This window comes from Diabrotica undecimpunctata, chromosome 7 (genome assembly GCF_040954645.1).
Source record: "Diabrotica undecimpunctata isolate CICGRU chromosome 7, icDiaUnde3, whole genome shotgun sequence".
NCBI lineage: Eukaryota > Metazoa > Arthropoda > Insecta > Coleoptera > Chrysomelidae > Diabrotica > Diabrotica undecimpunctata.
The window spans coordinates 91,604,926-91,628,974 of NC_092809.1; the positions used below are offsets into that span (position 1 = coordinate 91,604,926).

At 31.4% G+C, this 24,049-nt stretch overlaps 1 protein-coding gene across 4 annotated transcripts in view; it reads left to right on the forward strand.

Annotated features, from left to right (window-relative positions):
• Nucleotides 1–24,049, forward strand: part of Ack-like (activated Cdc42 kinase-like) — a 212,344-nt gene that overhangs the window by 40,023 nt on the left and 148,272 nt on the right. For all 4 annotated transcript variants that reach the window (XM_072537697.1, XM_072537694.1, XM_072537696.1 and 1 more), the window contains exon 3: nt 7,975–8,332. In XM_072537697.1, the coding sequence (XP_072393798.1) occupies nt 7,975–8,332 (358 nt within the window). The remainder of the gene's footprint in view (nt 1–7,974; nt 8,333–24,049) is intronic.

A 24,049-nucleotide genomic window follows, 5' to 3' on the forward strand; every position in this document is an offset into this window, starting at 1 on the left:
TTATAAGCAAATTTATCTTTGTATGGTTTGGTATACTAACTTCAAGATCTCTGTTTTACAGGATGTATAAAATCGGGCTTAAAATACTCCCCTGTGGCAATCCAATATTAGTTAGTCGGGGGTATGAAAATTCCTCATTATTAATTTTTAAAAAAGTTAGTCTGTTATAATATAAAGATTTTAAAAAGAGAGCAAATGATCTAGGGATTGCAATATACAACATTTTTTGGTAAAGAATGTCTAAATTGACATTACCAAAAGCAGCAGAAATTTCAAAGAACGCAGCTGCCGTAGACTTATTTCATGTAAAATTAAGCTGAATTGAAGTAACTAGAGCTGTAGTTGCATCTTGAGTGGACCTAGACTTGCGAAAACCATATTGGGAACTTGGAAGTATGCCATCGTGTTCTAGCCAATGTTCAAATCTATGTTTAATTATTCTTTCAACTGTTTTTAAAAGACATGAAGATAAGGAGATAGGTCGGTAAGAACTTGGATCACGTTCTGGTCTGCCAGGTTTTTAAATCGGAATTACCAGGTACTCTTTCCAACTATTTGGTACTGCTGTCTTATTTTTCCAAATATTGTTGAAAATGTTTACTAGTGAAGTTTTATATTCTATAGGTAAGTTGTATAACAGCGAATATGACACATTGTCAATACCTGGAGAAGTATTATTTCTCTGTTCAAGGGCTCGATGCAATTCCCATAAATGAAAATTTTCGTCAAAATTGTGGTTTTGTCGGGGTACTGTTTGGATATGTTCTTGTACAGTGTCGTCATTTGGAACCCATGCCGGGGCAATTTTTTTATGGAATTCCTGCAACCATGTACCTTCTGGATCAATAGGTACTTTTTTTTGGCTTGTTTGCGGTTTTTAAAACAATTAACTTTTCGTCAGACATCTTTTATTAGTGTTCTTGAGTTAAGGCTTTCGCAAAAATCAATCCAATTCTTCTTTTTCTTCTGTCGACACTGTCAGCTGTCTGCCAATGGCGTCTATACTTGAAATCATATTGTCTGCTTCAGGAAATTAGATAAAATAATTTCACTAATCTTTAAAGGATTTAGTTTTCCTTTAAACTCAGTAGAGCTATTCTCGATATATACATGATATGGGCCTAGATCATAGCTATTGAATAAAAATGCTTGCCTTACCTGTTTTGTTACTTTTTGTTGTGTCTCATTCAGATTGGTTGTATTTGGATTATTCATCAAATTTATTGGAATTGGAGTACTTACAGAAAGGTCCATTTCGGCATCACTTTGATTATCGAATATATTTCGAGACATTGCTGGCTTTGTGGGTTTTTTGGGTCAGGGGGTTTCCCCCGCTATTGATACTCATATGGTAGGTGGTTCAATAAACGTTATTGCTGTTAGAATGCCACAAATTTCACAATTTAAGGCAAAATATTAATTATATTAAATTCAAACAATGGGCGGTTTACTGGAGTCTCGAATGTTGCTGTACCGAAGGCACGTCTAATTTATATGAATACTATTACGGAGCTGTATTTAATACTGTTTAAAATCTCTAAAAATTTATAAGGAACTTCAAAAAGCGTGTTTCAACTTTGACAGTTTTTTGACGTTTTTTGCATTTTCTACTTAACAATAAAAAAAAGCAACTTCCTGATGAAAACAATTCAATTTCTGGCCTCTGATAAAAAACCAAGTTTCTTCTAAAATTTGTCCAAATATATTACAATAAACCCGCAATTTTTAATTTTTTCCAAGATGCCTTCCTTTATATCTCTTCTCTAATCAAACTTTGACATTTTTTCTTGTCACTGTCAAAACTACCTATCTACATACAATAATCATTTTGTTTTATTTTTAGTTAGTATTTCTAAAGCATTGAAACACATGGCAATTATATATTATGGACGGGGGATCCAATCAATTGTCATCTACAGTCATTAAATTTTTAAAATAATAAACTTTTTGCATATAATCCAAGTATGATTTGATTTGATGTGATGTGTATTAGGCTAGTTGTTTATTTTGTAATCAGTCAGAGGCTCTTTTTAGGTCAATAAAGCGAATTTAGCTTATGCTTTATATATAAAGCAAATATGTCTATTATCATATATAGTGTCATGTGATATGTAGTATGTCGCTATACGTTCAATAATAACGAAGACGATGTGTAGTGCCCTTTTGGTAGTCTCTTTGATTGTTTTTTCTATCTAAATATATTTGTTATATCCTCCCCTTTTATTTGCTATGTCGCATAGGATTCGTTTAGTTGTTTATTTTGTACTCAGCCCGAGGCCTTCTGTAAGTAAATAAATCAAAATTTGTCTTATGGTAAATCTATTTTTATCCATAGTGCCCTATGATATCTCCTATGTCGCTATACATTCATTAATAATGAAGATACTGTGTAGTGCCCTTTTAGTAGTTGTCTTGTTTGTTTTTTGCCATGTTAAGATTTGATTAGTTGTTTATTTTGTTTACAGCCAGTGGCCTCCTTTAAGTCAATAAATCAACATTTGTCTTAAAGTAAATCTATTTTTATCTATAGTGCCCTATGATACCTCGTATGTCGCTATACGTTCATTAATAATGAAGTTAATGTGTAGTGCCATTTTGGTAGTCGCCTTGTTTGTTTTTTCTATCTGAATATATTCGTTATATCTTCCCCTTTCATTTGCTATATCGCATGTTAGGATTATTTCGGTTATTTATTTTGTACTCAGCCGGAGGCCTTTTTTAAGTCAATAAATCAAAATTTGTCTTTTAGTTAAACTATTTTTATGTATAGTGCCCTATGACATTTCGTATGTAACTATATACGATCAACGCGGCCTCGTTCATTTTGTGTGCCTCAAACATCTATAACCTTTGTGTGCTACAACAACTCTGATCCATGAGGCCATATTGAGAATACATCATCTACATATCTCCACCATACTGTGGGTTTTAAATTTTGTTTAGAAATATTTGTTTCAAAATCTTCCATAAATATATCTCAAAAATCACTAAAATATTTGAATTAAATTCAATATTTCATAATTTATTTAAAAAATATTGTGTATTTTTGTATGTAATATTGTATGTTTTTATAAATGTGTCATTATTATTTGCAAATGGTTGTATAATATTTAATAAAAACTTTGACAGTTCACTGCAAGGAGAATTCATGGTACTATAAATAGGTCTAAGCGGTGTATTCGCTTTATGAAATTTCGGTACTCCATAAAAATGAGGTGTAAATAATCTTTGATCATTTGTTAAATAATCTTTAAACTTGAATAAAGTTGTATATATTATGTTTTCCAAACACTTCGTTGGATTCTTTGTTAATTTTGTATAAGGTCCATTTTTTAGTAAGAATTTAATATTGCATCTAAAACTAAACCTAAAAATGAACAAGACATAACAAAGAATTGTATTTACAAAATACATTATGAATGCAATCATTTTTATTTAGGTTAAACAGCAAGACCATTAAATGTTAGAATATCTTATATTAATAATAGAGAATTTGATAGATCTCTAATATGTATTCACGAATGGAACAATGGAACGAATTAAGTATAGCCCTAAATGAAACGGATGGTAAAAATAGAAAAATCAAAGAAGCGGCTTTAATTATGCTTAATGAGACCAATTGCGTCGCAAATACCTCGGCAGAATGCAGTAGGATCTGGTTACGCATGTTAAAAGAGAATGCCAATAAAAAGGAAAAACCACTATTAGTATGTCAATAATATATCAAGGATACATCATTTATGTTTTTAAATAACATACATATAAAATCAGACTTTGGTGTTTATTGAGAGTAAACTAAATGTAACGCCAAATACATACCATGTCGGGATAATATTATGAGGTATTTTTCCTGGTTTTTTCGCCGTGATTTACTATGGAATTTTACCACCCTTTTTTTAATGTCAAGTTGGTTAACGGAAATAGTGTATTTTTTGCATTTTTTAATTTTTTTATTCTGTAGTATAACTCTTTAAGAGTGTCCAGTTAAAATTTCCGAGTGATCGGAGCAAAATTGATGAAGATATAGGCATTTAGGAGTGTGGTAAGTGAGTGTAGTGTGAGTGAGATGAGTGAGTGAGCACTCACATATAAATTGGAATAAGTATAGTGTCAAGTTCTCATAATTATGCACTTGCGGCAGATAACAATGGAATTACTAAACAAGGAATGGAATCTTGGATAACAAAAAAGGCAGAGTTCGTCGAAGGCAGGAGCAAAAAGATGCTCTAGATATTTTAGCAGGAAGCACTTCGCTATTATGGATCTGAAATAGATGATACTGTGTGGGTATCAAAAAAAAATTGTTTTTAAACGTGTTTTTCTCGCAATAATTTTTTCAAGTCGGTGTTCACTGTATCTCAAAAACTACTAAATTGACCTTTTTCAAATTTTAAAATTAACGATAAATAGGTCGCAATGTCAAGACAATGTCCATTTTGTTGTAATTAATTTTACATCAGTTTAGTCAAATTTTACCAAAAATTCAAAAAATTTGTCTTTTTACTTCTAAAATCTGAAAAAACAATAAAATGAATAATATATCGATGTTGCGACCTAGGGAAACTCATCAAATAGCGAAGTATTTTTGGATTTTTGTCAACAGATGATCCAGTTATAAGTTACGATGAACACCGCAAAGAGACTTTTTTTTTCATCTTGAAAAATTAGCTATTATTTGCTTAGTTTTTAATATTTTTTTACCAAAATTTCAGATAATACTCTTGAAATGTACTACATAAATATGGTGCATATGGTGAATACAGTGTATTCACCAATATCATCTTTATTTTTTGAGAAATAGATCTGTCTTTCTAAATATTAATTAGGCGACTTATCTAATATTTTGTCATAACAATGCATCGCCGAACTTTGATATACTATATTCATATATTGGATTTATGGGACAAAATTATAAATGTATTGATTGGTATTAATAAAGCCATCTGACAAGGGAGGGGAGTTTTTTATTCTCCAATAAGGTGTTGTAAGGTTACAAGTATTAATAAAAACTATTTTTTGGATCATATTCGTATTAAATGCCCTTTACTTAATTATTTGTTTTTTAACTAAATACTGTCTACGTATATTTAACGGAGGTTCTTGGATTTATGCAAGGACTGCTTGGTTAGGCGATGACATCATTAGACCCATACAAATTTTTAAAGCTTTCTATTGTATACGATCGATAGTTATTAGATTCGTTTTAAATGTTGCCCCATATAATGTACAGCCATAGTTCAATATGGAACGAATATATGCTTTGTAGAATGTATGTGATAGTATTATCTGCTCCCCATTTTTTCTTGAAAACTACTTTTAGTAGATTTATGGCTTTTTCGCATCTTTTTGCAATTTTTTATCTAATACTATACCTAGGTACTTATATTCGTCGACGAATGGAATCGTGAACCCATCTAGACAAGCGCAGCTCTAGCAGTTCTAACTCGGTGCCGAGTAAAACATACCAAGGCAGTCTTATCCTGAGAAACACTAACACCCATGTCACTAAACCACTCTATTAGTAAATAAATACATTCTTTCAAGTCATATAAACATTTCTCATATGAACCATTGCTGAAGTAAAAACATAAATCATCCGCATATTGTATCATGTTGAACTTGTCACCTACTAACGTATGCAGATCTGCAGTGTAAATATTAAATAAAATATGGCCCAATACGGACCCTTGAGGTAAACCGTTATATACTGTGTGTGGACATGTAATACGTTATTATGATCCCGAATAAATATTTTTTTATTATGAAAGAGACTTATGATATTGGCACATACGGGTTTATTAATTCCAATTGTTTCCATTTTTTTTGCTACAATATTTAGGTCAACTACATCATTTTACCCTGATAGATCTAGAAATAAACATAATCTATATGTTTCCAGAAAAACTTATTTGTATTTCTGAAACTAAATGACTCACAGCATCGATTGTTCCATGTCCTCTACGAAAACCATATTGAATGCTTGGTAATAGCGATCTATATTCAACAAAATGTTCTAATCTAAACTTAATTAATCTTTCGAATGTTTTGGTGACACATGAATATTAACGAGTTTGGACGGTATGATGATGAAATTTCAAGATCTTTATAAGGTATAAACGGTATGATGATGGAATTTCAAGATCTTTATAAGGTTTAAGTTTAAGGCAAATTATAATATTTTCAAAGCAGTCTGAATATTTTTGTTTCCTCCACCAGTCATTAAATAACTACAAAAGAAAAAAAATTAGCGGAATATGGTAAATTATAAATTATTTTATAGGTAAAGCCATCTAACCCGGGAGCAGACTGACTATTTTTCCCAAAGAAGGAGGACCTATTTTGTTTAGAATTTGATCTATTAATTTTTTTAAAAGGGGTTTTTTGGGACAAAGAAAAAAAATTTTTGTTATTTCAGCTTTAACAAACTTCCAAATTTCGGCCAGTGGTGTATTTTTGTTAAGCTTATTTAGAAAGTTAATCCAGTTGCAACGTTGTTTGTTTTTGAATAAACGTTTAGTTTGGGCAGCTACGTTTTGATATACTAAATAATTATTATGATTGGACTGAATTCTATAATTTTTTAAGGCCGTTTTCCGTTTTTCTACCATCTTACTACATTCCTGATCCCACCAAAATGATCTAGAGAAGATTTTTGCTTGACATCAGGTAATGGGGGAAAGTTATTAATGTTATTTAATATTTATAACTTGTTATTCGTAATAATTTTTGCATAAGAAGGATTTATATACATATTTTCAGCTTCTTAAAGGAAATATTTTCCTGCGCCATAATCTGTTTTATTTGTGTTTGTGTTCATTGTTTTTACAGTATATGCAAACATTTTCTGATTGACATTCATCTTCCAGATGATCCAGACTTGTGCATTTTTTGCATCTGCTATCTTTAGACTTGCATTGTCTGGCCGAATGACCATAACGCAAACACTTAAAGCATTGCACAACTGGTTGTATATATGGCTCTACTTGGAAGTTGCAAAGATTAATTTGTATGTTTTTTTGTTTATTTGTAAATGCATTCATTTTTTTCGAATCCTGAAAAAACTAATAAGTATTTTTAAAAAATTTAAACGCAGAATGAAAGACTACATTATTACTGAGGGCCGAAAGTCCCTGAAAACTTCTATAATGTTTATTTTAATAAGTTACAGGGGTGAAAAAAAGAGAAAATTTAGTGTGATTTTTAATTTCAAATTTCTCATTCAACAAAACTTTTTGTTTATTCTAAGGGACTTTCGGCCCTCGGTAATAATGTAATCTTTCATTCTGCGTTTACATTTTTCAAAAATATTTGTTAGTTTTCTCAGGTTTCGAAAAAAATGATTGCATTTAAAAAGCATTGGCCCGAAATTTTGCGCCTACGCTCTTAACTAAACAGAGATTTCCATAGGAATCTATTATTTTCCTTTTCATTCTTTGTACACTTACTACTGTTTTATTGGAAATGATGGCAGTTAGTAGGTACTCATCGGTAAAAAAAGTATGAGCCATTCTTATGATACCCTTTTTGTGGGTGAAGAATTTAGGAGTATATGCAACTAGATTATTTTGTTTAATGACATGATTAACTAGAAAATTAGCCGATTCCAAAGTTACTCCCTTCATCAGGGAGTAGGTAGTGACCGATTTTGATTGGGAAAAGTCTTCCTAGATTTTTTTTTCTTTGTATTCAACAAACACGAAATAAGGACCTTTATCGGTCTATAACGATTTTCTAGATCAATAATATTATTATAATCAATTAACGAGGTTCAGTATATCAATTAAAATATAATTATAACAGGTAATATACTTATCTTAACAAAAAGTAAAAATACCAGCACTCGAATACGTCCACTCACTCAGCTTGTCGAATTCGAACTGTATTTAATGTTATCTGTATAGGTTATGGGAATATATAAAATTTAATCTTTAATTCGTTTATTAAATCCGCCAATGAAAATTAATTTTGTTTCAGAAACACCTTAAAGATTACCCATCCTTCACAATTAAAATTTACAACAGAAGGAGATCTGATAGAAATAGGTATGTCGAAGCCGGAGATGCGCAGACTTAGAAAATATTATGAAAAGCACTTTCCTCATAACTATCTTTCAAAATTTAAGAAATTGTTAACCCATAGGAAACAAGAGAATGCCGTTAATGACGCTTCTCTCTTGGGTAGTACTGATTCTTTAACTCTTTCTAAAGCACCTAGAGTTTCTAGCAAACATATAATACCTTCTTCAAGTATCACAATTAATAAGGAACTGGGGATGGGAGAATTCGGAGTTGTTCAACAGGGAGTTTGGTGCAATGAAGGTGAACGAATACAGGTAAGACATAAAATTAAAATATTCTTGTATATACATCTAGCATATCTTTAGGAATTTTCTGTTCTAAGTGAAAAACTAACCTACGAGAACCGGTTTGAACTAGGCTAAATTTAGAACAATATGTGTATTAAACCATTAAATATATTTTCTATTTTCGGTGTTGCATCTTCTCGTTGGGGACAAATGACCTCCTGAATGGACTATTATGTTTATCACTCTCCATTATTGTTATTCTGTTATTTATTCATACTTAACCATTAATTTACATGCAAACATTTTTGTATGAAGTTCACAGCTTTTCGCATTGTCAGAATATAATCTGTGAAACCCCAGGCTCAAAAATTGTACACCAAACAAGAACTTGTGGAGATAGTACTATTAAAGTGTTGTGTGTCGTGCGGTGGTGTACACGTCAAGAAAGATAAAATAATATATTCCCATTCAGTACAATATTCTCCATAGAGATGGTGAACATTTTGGCTTTTGTCAGAATTTGTTTACAGTGGCTTTGAATAATAGTTCTAATGATGTTTTACTTATGTCCCTTTTTCCTTTTAATTTACCTTGCATTATAATCTGAATAATTTGATACTGATCATTTCACATCACCTAATTAAAATAAACTAGTTTTCTACGGTTAACTATGTAGATCAGTTTTTGATCTATTCTTTGCAAAACATTTGCGTAGTAAAATTCGATTCGTCTATGAGATCTGCATCGTTCTGAGATAACACGGCAATAAGAATGCTATTGATTTTCTTTGTTTTTTTTTTCGTCAGATGGATATACACCAATCTAACATCATAAACGTACGCACCAGAAAGAAAGCAAATTCGAATTCTGACCACTACATAGTTGAAAGTAGGATAATGGCCAGAATTTCAAATATCAAAAACATAAAAGGATAAAAAATAAAGGATAAAAGAAACTTAAAAACAGATTAGAAAATAGAAATTAGGAAATACAGATTAGGAAATAAAAAAAACACGAAATCATAAATGAGGAATGAAAAACCTGTAAAAACGTCATAATAGAAGCGGCTGAAGAAGTATTAGGCATAGAGGAAAAATAAAGAAGTACTATAACAAGTTACTGGTTTGGCAAATATTGTCAGGTAATAACTGAAGGGAAAAAGAGACATATGTGCAAATGCAGCAGAGATACGGACCCACGCGAACATAAGTGGAATATAAACAACTACGAAAACAAGAAAAGAAATTCCACCCGAAAAGAAGAGGGAAAATATGAACAGAGAACTTTGAGAAATGCATGAACTAAGTAAAGCAGCAGAGACGACAATTATATCAGAAATTAAAAACAAAAATGAAAAAGAATTAGAGATGAATCAAGCAGATAACAGAGAAAAGCTCCCAACAATGTCAGAGGTTAAAGGAGGTATAGAAAAATTAAAGAATAATAAGGCACCGATGTCAGATCAGATTGCATCTGAGTTGATTAAGGAACGAGAAACTCATTAGTAAATCCATGATTGCTGAATAAATGCTTATGAGATAATTACATAAAAAAAGGAGACCACTTGAAATGTGAAAATTAATGGGGAATCATGCTGATGAAAACAATATACAAAATAATATTATCCAACATAAAGATTATTATTAAAATTATGAAAGATTAAGATCTTATGTCAAAAAAATTGTTGGAAAATACCAATATGGCTTCTATAGGCACACGTAAATAGTAGATCAGATATTTGTAAATAAAACGAGAAATGGAGAATGGTAAAGAAGAGTTGTACAAATATATATATATATATATATATATATATATATATATATATATATATATATGTATATATATATATATATATATATATATATATATATATATATATATATATATATATATATATATATAGGTACAGAATTGACCATTCAAAAGAGTCCATCCTGATATTTAACAACATTCATTGGATTTTGTGAAAATATGTCAATGGGTGTAGAAAAAGTATCATTTTATTGAAAGTGTTCACCTCTTAAAAACTAAAAATGGCTATGTTTTGCTAGTGTCAATTTCAAATTGTTCAACAATAATAGGAAACTTAATTAAATGTATCGTCAATAAATTGAACTAAATTTTAAATTAATAAATTTGTAATTCAGAACAGTTTACTCATCAGCTATAATTATTTAATTAAAAGTTTAAAATGATATCCATCAACGCCAATACAATTAATTATAAACTCACTGTTAGAAATTACGACGAATATTTTGATGCATTTCAGGGGTTACTAGACTACATTCATGCACTATTCGTCATCTTAGTTCTTCCAGGGAAGCGGGAATGGTACCTATTATAAATCTTGCTTTTTAAGTAACCCAATAGGAAGAAGTCTAGGGGATCTTGCCGACCATTTAACAAAACTCTTCGTCCAATCCATTGCCTAGGAGACCGTTTCTTTGGTTATCGCCTTATGTTTATACTATAATGCGAAGGTGCGCTGTCTTGTTAGAAAAACAAATCATCTTCTGAGTACTTGTTATCATTTTCGATTATATCTGTCAAAATGGGATCAACTGCGACCACCAATAATTTTAGATATGCTTCTCCGTTCAAATTTTCTGCAAATAGAATGGCGCAATAATACGATCCCCATAAATTCCTGGATTTACTTTTAATTTCAATGGCTGTTGGGTATGTGTTTCGTGGAAAACTCTGGAATTTCCATCAGCCAAATAACGGCAATTGATCGATTTACAGTAGCATTTAGAAAAAAGGACATTCATCCGAAAAACAAATATTAAATAGAAAGTATGGATTACTATTTATTTTTTTCAGTCATAATCTCACAAAACCGTAGTCGGCTGTCTGGATCATCATTTATTACTTCACTAAGTGTATTTTGTAGGGATGAAATTTATATTTTAGTACACGTGTGGACAGTTGTACGCGAAAAACAAGATTTTTGAGCTATTTTTTTAGTACTTGAAGTAGGTTCATTAGACTATGTAAGAAAATCAAAATCGTTTATACTAATTTCTAGTTTACAGTGGATACTGTAATTTACAGTGTGTCAATTTTAAAACTTACAGTGGGCTATATCTCACGAACAAAAGCTGATATCGAAAAATGCTTGAAACCGTTTCTAGGATAGTAAGGGGGAACTAAAATAACATGAAAAAGAACTCACTCCCATCAAACCCCTATGCCCCACCCACCACAACCAAAAAAGTTTAAATTACAAACCCCTACTTCTGATACATCATTAAAAAACTATAAAAAATACTATCCAAATGTATAAATAATAACTATACTTTGGATTAAATGGAAAATTTAATGAGGTTTTTGTTGATTCTGTTGGTGACCCTATATTGTATTGTTTAATAATTATGCAGGGTGTTAATATCAGCCGGCTTACTATGCCTTTTGTATTTGTAATGCTATCTCCCGGACTATTATTTTTAATGATAAGTGCCCGTGGGAATTTTTTTTTGTTAAATAAAAACTTAATTTGCCGTTTTGCAAAACAAGTTGAAAACATCTGTTTTTTGGGTTCTTTCAGATTCAATATTTTTTGGTTTATTTGAGAATTTTAAATGTTATTAGTTTTCATGATTTGTACTGTCATTCAGCTGTAGTTGTCACGATGGTTTACAGTATACCTGAACGCGTGGACATAATTTTCATATTTTCTTCCCAGAACCAGTGTTATTTGCGAACAGCTCAAATATTTCATTAAAGGTATCCGGACAAAAATTTAAGTCACGTGTACGTCCACGATTTAGTTGAAAAGTTTAGAGAAACGGGATCAGTGCAAAATAATAATAAAAAAGGAAGCCTTAAGATTACTGAATGAAGCATCCCCCAAATTGAGGTCCTTGAAAATTTTACAATAGGGCCTACTGCATCAACACGTCAAGTATCTGCAATGACAGGACTTTCACATGAGTCAGTTAGGAATATGTTGAAATTACATAAGTTTACTCGTACAAAACACAAATTCTTCAAGAACTAGTCGATGATAATCCAGACGGACGAATTGAGTTTTGTGAAGTCATGACTGAAAGAATTCGGGTTGAACCGAGAATGTTAAAAAATATTTGTTTCACTGTAACACATGAATGTACTTTTATGCTGAATGGTAATGTAAATAAACAAAACTGTCGGTATTGGAGTGATGCGAACCCGCATCGATTCAGAGAAGGCCACACTCAATATCCTGAAAAACTGAATGGTTGGGCAGGAATATTAGGCGATGCTATAATTGGCCCCTTATTTATACCAGGCAATTTAAGTGGCGACGTTTATCTTGATATGCTGGAAAACACCACCGAACCTTTAATTATGCATGAATTAGAGAACTAAAGGGACGATCAAGGCAACCTAGCTCTAGATGAAGATTTTCTGCACTTCCAACAAGATGGAACACCTCACTATACAGCTCCAGTTAGGCACTGGTTGGATACTAATTATCCGAACAAATCGATTGGAAGGAGAGGTCCTATTGAGTGGCCACCGAGGTCACTAGACTTCCAACTCAACCTGCGTCACTTGGGGAATTGCGAGAAAGAATTACGCAACCATGTCGCGCTATTACTAGAACAACATTTGGCAAAGTTCGTGCAAAGTTTTTTTTTGTGGCATTGACTTTCGTCATTCAGCCAGTCTCGAAAGGTTATAATATATTCCTTAAAAAAGTATACACAGATAAGTACAGATTATTTAGTAAGTACAGATAGATACAGTACAGTAAGATAAGTACAGATTAAGTACAAATGCACAGCGATATCCCTAAAACGAAATAGACGAATAATTAATAGAAGAACACGTCGAAGGAAAATACAAGGACACTCGCTTCTCGTCTAGGGGTCCGTCAAGACATTTATTTTAACAGACAAACAATACTGGACCACGGATAAGGTATTGTTACATATAGGATAAACAAAGGGTACAAGTCTAACCCTATACACGCTCATGAAAATTTTCATGAACGAGTACCAGATTTATAAAGCTATGCATGTGTCTGACAAAAATTCTATAATTAAATTATATATTGTTACAGAACCTATGGCTAACAAGGACTGTATATTATATGGAGCGTATGTATTGCATTTAGTTAATTTTGTATACAGGGAGTTTGAATGCTGAATAAATTAGGGACATTCAAAGAAGATGTGATCGAGGTCACCTAGCTTGCCGCAATGTTTGCAACTATCATCATCGATGACTTTAATTTTAAATAAATGGCATGGGTAGCATGCATGTCCAAAGCGTATTCGATTTATAGTAGTAATATATTTACGAGGAGCTTTGAAATTCTGAAACCAGGTTGTTTGAGGTAGAGTTGGTTGTAAAGAGGTATACCTTTTATGTTTTGTAGAACAGTAATGTTTCCATTGCTCTTTCCATCTAAGTTGCTGATTTTTTTTGAAAATCGTAGTAACATCTGATGTGTTAAGCATATATTTCAACGTAGAGCCAGTTGTTACACTCATTTTAGCCAAGTGATCTACATATTCATTGTGTTTGAGACCAATATGTGCTTTGACCCAAATAAATTTTATGTTGACTCCAGTCGATGATAAATGATACAATCGGTCTTTTATTTCAAATATGTAGGGGTTGCTAAATGTTGAGGGCAATTCAATGTTTTTTATGCTCTACAAAACTGAAAGGCAATCTGACAGAATTAAGATATGTCTATTACAGGTGTTTTAACATATTTTAGAGCTTCAAGTATAGCTATTGATTCCACTGAAAAGATTGAAAATTCATATGGTAGTTTATATTTGAGTTCTACGTTTGTAGCAGGTAAAAAGTATGCGCATCCAGTCCCTTCTGTTGTTTTTGATGCGTCCGTGTATATTACTGTGGCTTCCCTATAATCCTGCAGTAGAGATATTAGAAGATTGCTACTCATAATGGTGTTCTCACTATAAGTGGATATTATAACCTGAGTTCTGTCGAATAAAGAATAGTAGTCTAAGCTTCTGTCAACCGTGTCCAATTTCTTGAAAAAAATAGGATTATTCTGTAATGCCATGCATAAAGGCGGGGAAGGTTTTTTCTCCCAATATTTGTTTGTAAGATCTGACTCGTTAAGTTGACGGACGCTTGAAAATAACTGGGAGTTAGTTAATAGAATTTTAAGAAGGCTTTTTTCACTTAAAAAATTTCTTCTATTTTCCTGGGGTAGCTCAGCGGCTTCAACATATAAGGGTTGTATAGGGGTTGATCTCATAGCACCCAAACATACCCTCATAATAGAATTTTGAAACGTGTCGATTTTTCTTAAAAGGTTCTTAGAGGCGGAACCATAAAGAGTAGCACCGTAATCTAGAATATATCGTATATATGCGCGATAAAACAACAAGGATGTTTCTACATCGCAACCCCACCACGTTTTAGTTGTCATTCTGAGGAAATTGCTGCCTTTGTTACATCTATTAAGCATGTACTCTATGTGTTGTCTCCAAGTTACTTCTTATCCAAAATAAGGCCTAGATATTTGACATGATTTTGAAGCTTAAAACATTGATCGTTCAGAATGATATTTTCATTTGTAGGGATGTTGTGTCTTGTGAAGATAGATACTACTGATTTTTCTATAGATAAATTGAGACCATTCTCTAAGAACCATGAAAAAACGGATTCACATAATTTGCTAAGGCTTTGTATACAGGTTTCATATTTTTTGTTTTCTGTATAGATGCAGAAATCGTCGGCATACTGTACGATTTTGAATGAATTGTTATTTATTTGGATCTTATGTATGTCAGCTGTATATATTGAATAAGATTGGAGATAAAACTGAGCCTTGTGGTATACCTTGATAATTATATCGCGGTCCAATTAGCTTGTTATTATGATCTCTTACATAGATGATCCTCTTTGTGTAAAATCCAATTATTATATCCACGAATGCGATTGGCATATGAAATAAAGTTTTATTTCTGAAAGTTGACAAGCAAACTGATTCGTATGCTCCCTCAATATTCAAGAATAGTCCTGTTAAATAGTTGTTTCTGGTTAAGGTATTTTGTACATCTACCACAATGGTTGTTAGAGCATCTAGTGTTCCAAAGCTTCTTTTATAACCAAACTGATTTTCTGGTAGCAAATTATTTTTTTGTAACCACCAATCCAGTTTAAATTTTATGAGTCTCTCTAGAGTTTTAAAAACACAGGAAAGTAACGATATTGGTCTGTATGAATTTGCAATATTTGGATCTTTACCAGACTTTAGGATAGGAACCACAATGGCGTTTTTAAATGAATCAATAACGATGTGATTTTGAATGTCATTAAATACCTGTAACAGCAGATCTTTAGCGGCTCTTGGTAGGTTGATTAACATAGGGTATTTGATTTGATCAATCCCTGGGGAGGTATTATCGCAATTTTTGAGAGCGAAATCTAATTCAGATTTAGTGAAAGGTTTCAACAAAAAGTGATTGGATTGGTGACTTTATTCGGATTGGTTAGAGAAATATTGAACCCAGGGAGGAGAAACTTTATTAAAGAAGTCATCTAAAACTTCATTGCTGAAAGGTTTTATACTATTCTGCGGTTTTCGATTCATTTTGTTGGCCTGTGACCATATTTGCTTAGAAGAGGTATTTTTGTTTAAATTGGAGCACCATTTGATCCAACTGGATTTAGCTTTTTGCTTCAACTGCTTTTTTGTTCGAGCAGTAACTTCCTGACATTTTAAGTAGTTATCAAAACTCGATGAAAGTTTGTAAGCTTTTAAAGCCGTTTTTCTTTCATTAATTATTATATCACATTCAGAGTCCCACCATGGTGGTGGGGGACGATTTTTGAGTTTAAGAATTTTATAATGAGGGATAGATTTTGAAGCAGATTCATTAATACAATTAATAAGAAAATTATAATTTTCGTAAGTGTTTAAAGAGATACTATAGTTGACAAACATTTTTTCTATTAAGGATGTATAAAATGACCAATTGGCTTTATTGATATTCCATTTGCTTTTTGGATAAATTGTTTCATGTGATGTGTTAGTTGTGGAAAGGTTCATGGTTATAGCAAAATGATTTGACCCTAAGGTATCTGAAGATACGGACCAGGAAACTTTACTGGCTAGATTAGCTGTACAGAGAGAAATGTCAATCATAGATTTCTGAGTACCATATTTGGAAAGATATGTGGGTTCCCCATTATTCAAAATAATAAGATCTAGGTCCTCGACACTGCTGACGATTTGATGACCTGCAGCATCATTGTGCAGTGAGCCCCATAAAGAGTTATGAGCATTCATATCCTCTCCAATTATACAAGGTGATCTAACTTGAGAGAAGATATTTTTCCAATCATCTTTAGAAGTATGGACTTTAGGAGGCCTATACACAGACAAGAAACTTAATTCAATTTGTATGCTGTAAATGCTCTATACTCTGTATAATCTATAACTTTTGAAATAATGACGAACATATGAACCGAACAAATTTTCTAAAAAAAAAAAAAAAAGTTAGACGATAAGAATAGACGACTTATACATTCCGTTAAGAATTAGAAAATACGTATCTTCAAAGTAATGTTCCAAGTAAAGAAAAAACTCAAGTTAAATTTTTTCAGGCGGTTAGTTAAAAAACGAAAAACGTTGCCATATAGTTGGGTAATTTTCGTATTTTATCAGAAGCATATTTACCAAGAACACTAAATAAACCTTTGTTCAAATTGCTATAATGATTAAAAGATTTATTCTTACCTTTAATTTTTTTTTGTATTTTCGTATTTCCAATTGTATGTATAATTTGTTTTGGGGTTTTCATAGTATATTGTTTAAATGTTATTATTTTCATTTTACTCAACGATTTATATTACTATACGTATTAATCAATATTATGGTAATGTAAGAAAAATAAAGAGCACTGAAAGGTATGCACAAATGTACAGACAAATAGCGTCACGCGACCACTTGTCAGAACAGGCACGCAAGTATGCAACGGTTAATCGGAATGGTCCCCAAAAATAATGTTTACTTTACATTTTATGCGAAAAAAATAGCGTAATCTTGTGGCAAAAAATCGCAGTGAAAATAAAAATCAGGAAAGCATAACATATTAAAAAACAGTGCTTTTAAGAGTAGTATATTAAAATGTTAAAAGGTACAAACAATAAAAATAAAAAGATAAATGTATTTTAAATATTTAATTGAAATATATTTTGTCTCATTCGAGTATATTATAAATTAGGTCACTTTCAGAACAACTTCATTTTAATTTGAAAATATGTTTTTTTTTTTTAGTTTAACATGGTAAAAGGTTTATATAAAATATAGATTAAAATTGTTAATTTAATAAAAATTTAATCCAAAAAAAATCTAACTCCATACTCCATCTATACTCCAGAATATTCTCGTACATAATACTTTTGGTATATATATGTAACGATGTTAGGAGTAGAGTTTAGTTGATAAGGTATAGACGAACTGTAAACTTATAAATAAATATATTTATATAAATTCGAATCGCTCGTTTTATTTAAAAACGGTACATTAACAATAATTTTTTAGGTGGTTATTTTTTATTGAATACCACAGTTGTAAAAATATAAAGCTAAATCATTTACAAATATCTGCACGTCTATTAAGATTATTTGTTAAGATTTCTTTTTGTGGAGAAAGAATGCGAATTATATTATCGAATATGCGTAGGTCTTACATTTGGAAATTATTGTAATATCCTTTAGAAAGTATTCTATTATATTTATATACATAATCTTACTTTCAATTTGCAGACACCAAATTATTTAAATTTATTCAAATCATAACAATAACGCATCATGATAGATATGTCTATTCTCGATTAAACTATATCCAGCATAAATTTTAACTTTTATTAAGTTCTTAATTATTGTTAGTTGATTTTAATATATTTGTTTTATTTAAGTAACTACAGGAATAATGATGTTGAAAATAGCAAAAACTATAATACTGTGACATAGTAATCCGAAGGTGAAAGTATTTTGTACAATTATACAGGGTATCAAAATAAACAATCAAAATTTCAATATCATGGAAACAACTTACAGGGATAAATAAATAAATAATGTGTTGATGCACCTCAGTGGGCAACATACTCTTGGACGCGTCTGAGCTCGTTTTTGATTAGGTGGTCAATATCCCTGAGGTATCTCGTTTTATGCCCTAATTAACTCCTCCCAAAGTGCTCCCAAAGTTTGAGGAAGATGCTCTAAATTAAGAAGTCTCCACTCATCATGTCCTGCACGTGTTCAATTTGGGATAAATCTGGGGATTTCGGGGACCAGGGCAAAAGACTGACTCCAGCCTATTCAAAGAAGTCCATGATGACTGTCGCAACGTGTGGCCTCGCGTTGTCCTGCTGAAAAATTGGATGGAGCATCTGAAGGCACTTAAACCTTACGCGATCACACTTCACGCCATAACCCCAACAGTGCGTTGCACGTGCCATTCTACAAAAAACTATGGATTTTGTCTTTCACCACGTCATTTTCTTGCCCTGGCCCCTCCATCATGCATCCCTAAACAGAATTGAGATTTATCAAAGGCAACACCATTCCTGGTCCCAACCCAATCTGAAAAAAGGCCAAAACTGCGAATTCGACGATAAATTGTTCCTATCCCAATTGGTCTTCCATGTTCTGCAAACTATTGATTTGCAATAGACCTGATCGAAGAGAAACGTTTTCTTAGAGCCACCAACCTTAGGCGACGATCTTGACGCTCTGTTGTTTTTCTGCGCCGCCCGGTACTCCTCGATCTTTGTGATCAGCCTTCTTGACGTCATGCCTGATCCCGTACTTTGTACTCTAGGCACTGTAAAAACTTTTAAATAAACCAAGAACCGCACAACGCAAAATTTTGATAGGTACTAAACTTAACTTAAACTTAAAAATAAGTTATAATTTTTAGTAGATAACAAATTTAGAAAAAAATGAATAAACGAAAACCTAAATTGTTTGGCTGAAATTCTAATCATTAATTGCCAAGATGTGCCTGTATACCAAACTTTATTAAAATAAAATAATTTATAATGGGTATTTGGAAAAGTATTTAATATTTACTTGAATATTTTGTTTTATTCATTTCATAATTTCATATTTTTAAATTCCTCTCTGTAAAATTGACATGGTGATGTGTTCATCAAATCAAGGAGCCGTTATCCTAAATCATCACATGTTTTCGGGAACTATTAATTTAGCCCAGAACACTTCAGATTAAAGCTTTTTAAAATATCAAATTTCTGAGAGGAAATGTACACACACTTTTGTGCAGAAAGTATTACTGTGCGTAAGGGTCCTAAATACAAAAGAAATTCCATCCTAGATGATTTCGCTTCGTTAATATGAATTCCTCTTGTACGGACAAAACACACTTAAGCAAGAGCTCGTTACGCGAAGACAGAACCACATAAGCTTTCACGCCACCAGCATCCCCGTTGAGCATCCTCTGTTTACAGCATCGCGACGAAGAAACTTTGACCAGACGGCGCTTTTTATCTTTCTGCCATATTCAAAATGTAATTGAGTTTTTTACGAATTAAGAACAATTTATGAGTTATGCCAATTGTTTGCTATTTTAATTAATTGACCGTCTAATTTAAATACTTCCCAATTAATCAATGGGTATTCGGATTTCTATGTACTTAAGTAAGTATATAAGATTCAGGAGGAAATTAAAAGTATTTAAAATATGGCTGTCTTCAGTATTACCTATCAATATATATATATATATATATATATATATATATATATATATCATCATCATCATCATCATGTGCAGCTTTATCAACCGTTTCCAATTACGGTGCAGCCTCCCTTATTTCAATGATTCATAAGGGGTCGCGAGGCATACCTTACCACGCTGCCTCAGGTCGGGTTGGCAAGGGTATATATATATATATATATATATATATATATATATATATACCGATTCGGCAAGTTTTCAACTACCGTATACGTTATTCAGTATGTGGAACAAAGATAACACTTAATTGTTTGAATACGAGTGAGACAAAATCCACACAATTTCTGTTACATAATTCCTTCTAAAACATTAGTCGGATACGTGAGTGTAACATAATGTTTAAATCCACTACAGTTCATTGTAGAATAAAAATTAATATTGCCCCAACAAAACTTACATGAACTAATCATGTAAGTGTTATTTTTTAAACGATTATACCATTACTTGATTAATTAACAAAGAACACTGAATTGAGAAATTGAGATGCGACAACAGCTTGAGTTAAATAAATAACGCACTTCAGTAGACAGGCAAATAGTATAAACCGTTTGCCCTCTTTACGACTTCCCCCAAAAGAATAGGCGGTGCTTATCTGTACAGCAGGTTTAAGGTCTATTTCTTTGATTTTTAGCTGTCGTGGTAAAAGGTTGCAAACAAATAATTAACATGCCAAGCGTATATTTTCAAGAAGAAAAGATTCAAATGGTGAAATGGTATTATGGGAACCATTCTATTGTAGAAATAATACAGTTATTTATTGCTGCTTTTGAAAATCGTCCAATTCCGACAGAGAAAACAGTACGATCAATTATTAAAAACTTTGAAAATTTCGCTTGCATAAATACCTGTACGAAATGTCGTCCAAGGGATCAACCACGAGCGAAACAAATCTCTCTTGAACGCGAGGCTCGTGAAATTCAAGTTTGTTTAACTGCTGAAGAAACGCCTTGTTCGAGTAGACAAATTGCGGATGAAGTTGACCTAAAGGAGAGAACTGTAAGGAATATTTTAAAAAGAAATAGATACAATTGCTATAAAGTGCGAACCAGCCAAGAACTTTTTCCAGACGATCATTTTAAACGTATGGAATTTTGTGAAACTATGATGGAGAAATCGAATGAGAACAATAACTTTTTAAAAAATGTTTTGTTTTCCGATGAATCTTCATTCACACTCCATAAACGTCATAATCCATCTGTCGTCCGCTATTGGTCTAGGGAAAATAAACATTTGAGTATTGCTGTGAAAACACAATACCCAAAGAAATTAAATGTGTGGACTGGCATTTATAACGATAATATAATTGGTCCATTTTTTATTACGGGAAATCTGAATGGACGAAAGTATCTAGATTTATTACGCAATCATATTATTCCAGCAGTTCGAAACCTTGCGGTCAACTTCGATGATGTTTGGTTTCAACAGGATGGTTGCCCAGCACATAATGCAATCGAAGTTACAAATTATTTGGAACAAACATTTCCTGGACGATTAATTTCTACACGAGGAACAATAAAATGGCCCCCTAGATCACCAGATTTAGCACCTTTGGATTTTTATTTCTGGGGAATGCTAAAATCAAATCAGCATGAATTCGAACGAGCCACCAATTTAGCAGAATTGGAATAAAAAATTGTTCAACTTTGTAGTCGAGTACAACCAAATCAGCTAAATGCAATGAGACTTTAATTTATAGATTCGGATTTTGTTTAGCTCAAAATTGTGGTTTGTTTGAACATTTAATTGGTTAGAGATTAGAATTTAGAATAATTTTTTAAGTTGGTTTTTTTCTTATAAAAATAATATTTATATTTAGTTAATGTTTGTTAAGTTAATTATTGTTTTATTTCCTAGCTACCACAGCTAAAAATCTACAAAAATTACATTTAAAACTCGAATATAAGTGTTCGAGTTTTTCTTAAGGTTTACCGACGGAAAGTTGGCGACGAAATAATTTTATGCAAAGAACTGCGCTCCCTATCAGTGTCCGATAATTACTGAATGCCGTCCGCGATGTATCGGTGTGTGTGTATGCCGCTTCGCACTGTGAAAGAAGGCGTTGCTTAAAATTTTACAACTCTTCAGGGGAATAATGCGTTATTGTCACACATAAATTATTTAAATCAATGTTCTTTGTTAACTAATTAAGTAATTGATAAAATCGATTAGAAAATAACAATTACGTGGCAACTTTATTTGGGACAATATTAATTTTCATTCTACAATGAACTGTAGTGGATTTAAATCGGACTAAAATTTTAGAAGGAAAGATGTAACAGAAATAATAGCAACACTGTTTAAAAGTCATACCTACTCCATCGAGATGGTGACTTCCTCTCACTTCTATTCAAACAATTAAGTGTTATCTTTGTTCCACATACTGAATAACGTATACGGCAGTTGAAAATTTGCCGAATCGGTATATATATATATATATATATATATATATATATATATATATATATATATATATATATATATATATATATATATATATATATGTTTTGGATGGGTTGGAGTCAATAAAAGGGGCTATTGGCTAACTATTTTTTATCTCAAGCTTTCAATTGTGTTTACAATTATTTTCAAGAGCTGCTAAAAAATACAAAGTATCTTACAAACTGGAACTAGAAAAAAAAAATTATATATTAGCTGAGATTGGCCCTCACAAAAGTTATTAATGTTAGTTTTTGTTTTTGATAACATATTTTAGTATTTTTTGAAATCTTGTTTCTTCTAAAAAATGAAATTACAATTTGTTTGAATGAAGTTATTTAAGTTTATAGTTCTTCTTCATCTGTTACGGATATTGGACACTAACACGGCTATTATAATATATTAATGTACCGTTACAATGTATCTATTAAATAAAACAAACGTAAAGTTATTTACGTTTTATTAAACGTAACACATGGTTTCAAACCAGTTCAGTGACATTTGTATTTTAACAACTGTTATCAAATCACAAAGATAAAATTGAAGAGGGCGTAAAAGTTTTGGATTTAATTTTCAAGAAAAAGGACCGGAACTTTGATTATTGTTATCAAGCAATATGTGCGGACTCTTACACTGCTATAAACTATCTAATGTACGAGGTCTCTTCTGTAATTTGTTACTATACTAAAGTTTCAAAAATATAGGCAGTAAATTCTCAGAACTGTGAATGCGATAAAGCGACAACGTCGTGGCCAGTTTGTTTCTAACAATTTATAATTTAATCATTGACATGCAGCAAAATTATCATATTAATGATCGTTTTGTATTTGTTAAGGTATCTAATAAAATGTATTTAATAACATCAATATTTATGTATAATATGTATTATATTTATATAAAATACTTATATACAGAAAACATCTGAAGTACGATAATATTTTTTGTAAAAGTCTTACATGACAACATCGTTTTCTAGGACCGGTAGAAAGGAATAGTAGATCAACGTTGTCATAATATAGAGAGATAAATTGCTCATTGATTTCCTAACTTAGCATTCAGTAGCGTATCGTTCACACTGTTGCAGTGAATTTTAAAAATTAATCTTAATATAATATGATATGAGACTTATATTTAACTTTTGAAGAATACTTCTTATCACAAAAAACACTTCTCAAAAAACTACCAAATTCCATAATTTTGTACAAAACATACGAGACAAAGAAATTTTCTATGACATTTAATGACAAACTATAACTTTTTTTAATGACATTTTTTTGTTTGTTACAAAAATTAATTATATCGAAAAGGTAGGTAGAGAGATTTATCCTGCTGTTATTTCAATGAAAGGTTTCTTTTCTTGAGGTAAGAATATCAAAGTATTAACATATTTACTATGAATGTTCATATTTTAAGATTATGTTATTATTTGATTAAAACTTAAATTATTTTTTTTACTGTATTTCAAGGTATTTTGTTGTTATTTTTATCAGGGTTATTTCAAAATAAATTGAAATTGAATAAATAATAATAATAATAATAAATAATAATAATAATTGAATTAATTGAATTTA